The sequence below is a fragment of the Berghia stephanieae genome, chromosome 11 (assembly GCF_034508935.2).
Source record: "Berghia stephanieae isolate SIO BIC M18660-M18661 chromosome 11, UCSD_Bste_1.3, whole genome shotgun sequence".
Classification (NCBI taxonomy): domain Eukaryota; kingdom Metazoa; phylum Mollusca; class Gastropoda; order Nudibranchia; family Aeolidiidae; genus Berghia; species Berghia stephanieae.
The window spans coordinates 39,610,794-39,615,204 of record NC_088370.1 but is presented as its reverse complement, the minus strand read 5'-3'; the positions used below and the strand labels follow the sequence as shown (position 1 = coordinate 39,615,204).

Here is a 4,411-nt window from a genome sequence, read left to right as displayed (position 1 = left end):
TTTCTCCATTAGTTCTCCCTCGTGTTTGCCTCTGGCTTTTTGAGAGCTTTCTCTCGCTTCTCCGTCTTTCTATTTGTGGTGTGGTCAACTCCTTTGATATATATATATATTTTATATATATATATATATATATATATATATATATATATATATATATATAATATCAGAGAGAGAGAGAGAGAGAGAGAGAGAGAGAGAGAGAGAGAGAGAGAGAGAGAGAGAGAGAGATAATAACGGGGTATGAAAATCACCCCTGACGTAAGAACAGGGATATTCTTTTACGTTACTAGTTTGTTGCCATGGGGTAAAAAAATCACTGGATGTTTTTTTTACTATATATTGTTATGTGGTGACAATACCCCCCCCCCCTCCCGGACATACGATTAATTGGTAAAATCACGACATACCATTAGGGTTTATTAAATATATCAACAGCGCCCCCCCCCTCCTCAAGATATGTTTTGTAGACAATCATCAGGTAGTGAAGTTTTTTTTACATCTGTCAATTCCCAAATGTCATATGTCAAATATATAATATTATGTCGATGGTGAAATCGGTGATATGGTAGCGCAGTCGTGCCAACGGTTTCTTTTCGAACCTGGTTGCAGAGAAAAATAATACTGGCATATCAGGCTAATACAATGGAAATAACGAAAATCGGAAAACCATTTTTCTTTTACTGATTTATCAAAGAAATTGTTTATTTTAGATGAAACCCATTATAAATTTTACGTTAACCAAAAACTTGAAGATAAACGAAACCTTTTATTCATATACATCTCCCTGAATCAAAAGTTATAGAATACTACTTTAAAATAAAATGATGATCCAGCATTTATATAGTGCAATATCCATCAGACATGCCAAACAGCTTTACAAGTGGTCTCAAGCGAACAATAACACTAAACACAAAGGACAAGACATGACGCCTGCCAGGCGATATTAAATTTTTCCGACAGAAAAAACGTACGATCGGGTATTAGATTTTACATCTCAGCAAGGTGAGAGAATGTGAGTAAAGGGACTCAACTATGCGCCGCTCAGATAGGGCCTCCAATCCTTGTTCTTTCCATCCGAAAGCGAGAGTCATACCACGAGGCCACATCACAGAACAGGGAGGAGCCCTGTTCTGTCGACCAAATAGCCTCTCTATTAATCAAAATTTATTTCTAATTATAACAATTTTAGGAGTAAACACATAGTTCGTGGTATCAAACCTATTATTAATTTGACGCTGATCATAAATCTGAACTCAAAACAGAAAAAAATCCGAAAAAAATGTCCACATTTTTTAATACTGCTACATTCCATGACATTTAACCTCTGTAAGAAGACGCAATTCCTGTAAGGTAAGTACGCTCCCGATGACGTATCGTCTCAAAAATATTAAGCACGGTGTGATTTGCGACCGACCAACCACCTTGCCTGTCCCCAGATCGCCACCGATAAAAATCTCCACGTGTATGGCCCATCCCTACGTCCCCGGTTATTTGGCCATAGACGTCGGGATTTCGCTGCGATTTGCTTCTGCCGTGCCTGTCTCCAAATAGTCACGGGTAAAAATCTCAACGTGTATGACCCCTCGGGCAAAAGTATGCGCCGCTCAGAGTGGATCTTGGCCCCTGGATCTTTCGATCAGAAAACGAGAGATGCAGTGCCAACAATGGAGTACCAGCTTATCAGATCTATCTGAAGGGACGGCTTTAGATAAGGTAATATTATTTGTCCATCAATCAATGGAAATAATTTAGTCGATGCCAAATTACTTTAAAGGAGTCTGGTTCACTCGGCGTATACTTATTTGCAGGTCGATAACGTTATTGGTGCTATGCGTTTAGGCAAAATATTAACAAGACCCGCAGTCAGATATAAAAAACATAACAAAGTGTTTGTAACCTTTTAATGTTTATAATCTGATTGATATATTTTTTGAGATCTAATGACCGAAGTAGATGAGTTAAAACAACAACAAAGAGCTGTGTGACCTCAATTTTGTGCCTTCTATATATAGAGGGGCTCATGGTTGTATAGGAAAAATTATCAAACCAACGCAGAGCGTTGCCCATTACAACAATGTTAAAACAAGCCCATAATTCATTGCCATCGGTTTTCAGACCCGCAAATATGTAACCCACTGTCAACCAAAAGACCATATATAGCTTCATTTTATTGCCACAAATATCACAAAAGGGGTCAATTTATATTTGCTATAGTAGATAATAAATGGCAGATAATCAATGAGAGTCTCTTTTTACGATTTAAATTTAATGGGTTATATTAAAATCTGTACTGATGCGAGTTTTAATGATCATCAGTACAAGATTTAATATAACTCATGAAATAAAAATACGTAATTATTAGCGATGCATAGTTGAGTCCTTGCAAAAGGCTCCTCGCTCAAGTGATCACATTCTTTCAGTGTATTCAGGATTACGTTTTATTGTGTAAATATATATCAATGATGTGACAAACTCGTAAAACAGCATTAGATTTCTCTTTATTATCATCTTTATTATTTATAAATATTTACTCAAATCAGGGGTTCACTTCTAACTTTATTTTTTTCATGCATTACGTTTACAAGCATTGTTGATAGCTGCCATAAGTGGGTAACGGCCGTTACCACAGAAAGATCCCTTAATGTCGTCAAAACTGAGATCCCACACCATCACTCCTCCATAATTATTATCCAGAATATATTTGACTTTATTTTTCAAGCTTTTCGGGTTGTCATATCCTGCCCATTGGTTTCCATGGACGATGTAAGGCGCCTTCTGTTCTTTATCAAACCGTTTGATGGCTCCTCTCGATATCATATCACAGACTTCATAGTACGACAAAGTTCCCGACTGTCTTGTGTACTTCCCAGCAGTTGCTAAACCCGATACAGCAGCACCTGGTTTGTTGTTTGATGCGCTCACAAGGGTGAAAGCGTTTGCGTAGAAGGGGACACCAATGACAAGCTTTCCTGGGCTTGCACCATTTTTGATCCAATATTCTGCTGCCCATTTTACATTTAATGTAGGGTTATCCCAGCTGGCGGGTAAAAGAGCACTGTGGTGGCCAGTTTTCTTCAGCGGAAATCCCAGCATATCATACGCCATCAGATTTATGAAATCTAATTCAGAATTCAAAACTGGGATATCGTAAGCCGTATCTAGGAACCATTTACCAGCGGACACAGCAGCAGTTAGCAAAAGCCTGGGACGACTGGTGGATGAAGCTTCTTGTGTGAAAGCTGCTTTCAACTCTCTCAAAAGATCAGAAAATCGATTTTTGTCTATAGGAGGACTCCCATATTTTGTCGGGAACTCCCAATCGATATCAAGACCATCAAATCCACGATCTCGAAGAAATGTGATGCTTGAGTCGATGAATTCTTTCCTGTTCCTTTGAGTTGCTACCATAGCAGTGAAAGGAAGAGATCTCACGTTATAACCTCCAACAGCAAGCAACACTTTTAGATTCGGGTTTTGCTTTTTCAGTGCAGTCATTTTTCTATAATTTCCAACATTGGAACCTTTCATTTCGTCATTAGGTTCCGTCGGAGCTAATCTGTTTCCGGTAATCTTGGCGAAAGAAAAGATGATGTGAGTACATGTGTGAGCGTCGACATCCTTTGGCAATTGTTTTGCATCTCCACTTCGATACTGTGCCCAGTTTACGAAGTAACAAACTACTCTTTTACACCCGCTTCCCGTTGTTGGTTTTTGAGTTGTGGATATTATATTAGGTGGACTTGTCATTGTCTCTTTAGTTGTGGGTTTCGTCATAGGTGGACTTGTCATTGTCTTTTTAGTTGTGGACTTCTTCATAGTTGGACTTGTCATTGTCTTTTTAGTTGTGGACTTCTTCATAGATGGACTTGTTGTCACTGGTGTGCATTGGACATTAGCAGGCCAATCACACCCAGATATCTTCGAATTGAAATGGAGCCCTGCGGGGCAATTCTGAATATACGTGTTTCCATTAGAGCAGTGATAGAATTTTGTGCAATCTTGAGGGTTGGCAAACATTCCATTGATTTTTTCATTGCAGAAACGGGATTCTTGACGTTTTACACTACTTCCATTGACCAGGATGGTAAAACTTAACAGGAAACTTACTACCCAACACATCATCTGTGTATTGATATAAAAAATAATTCAAATGATGAGTAAGGAATCTCAAGAATGAATGAAAAAAAGCAAACAAAATACAACACAGATACAAACATATAAAAATAAATATTTAAAAGAAATGTAAAAAAAAAAAACAAAACAAAAAAAAAAAAACAACAAAAAACAAGACATAAAATTAATGAAAAATGAACACAAAAAACAGAGGAAGAAAAAAACTAAATAATAAAATAAAAACATAAACAAAACAAACAAAACACCAACAAAGAGATAGGATAACAATTTTTTAAAA

General features: G+C 37.4%; 1 protein-coding gene across 1 annotated transcript in view; it reads right to left on the bottom strand.

Annotated features, from left to right (window-relative positions):
- Positions 1 to 2,481: 2,481 nt before the first annotated feature.
- LOC144956965 (chitinase-3-like protein 1) overlaps positions 2,482 to 4,411 on the bottom strand; it is a 7,538-nt gene continuing 5,608 nt past the window's right edge. Inside the window, exon 2 of the mRNA XM_078887832.1 lies at positions 2,482 to 4,122. Within this exon, the coding sequence (XP_078743958.1) occupies positions 2,566 to 4,122 (1,557 nt within the window). The 3' untranslated portion in view covers positions 2,482 to 2,565. The remainder of the gene's footprint in view (positions 4,123 to 4,411) is intronic.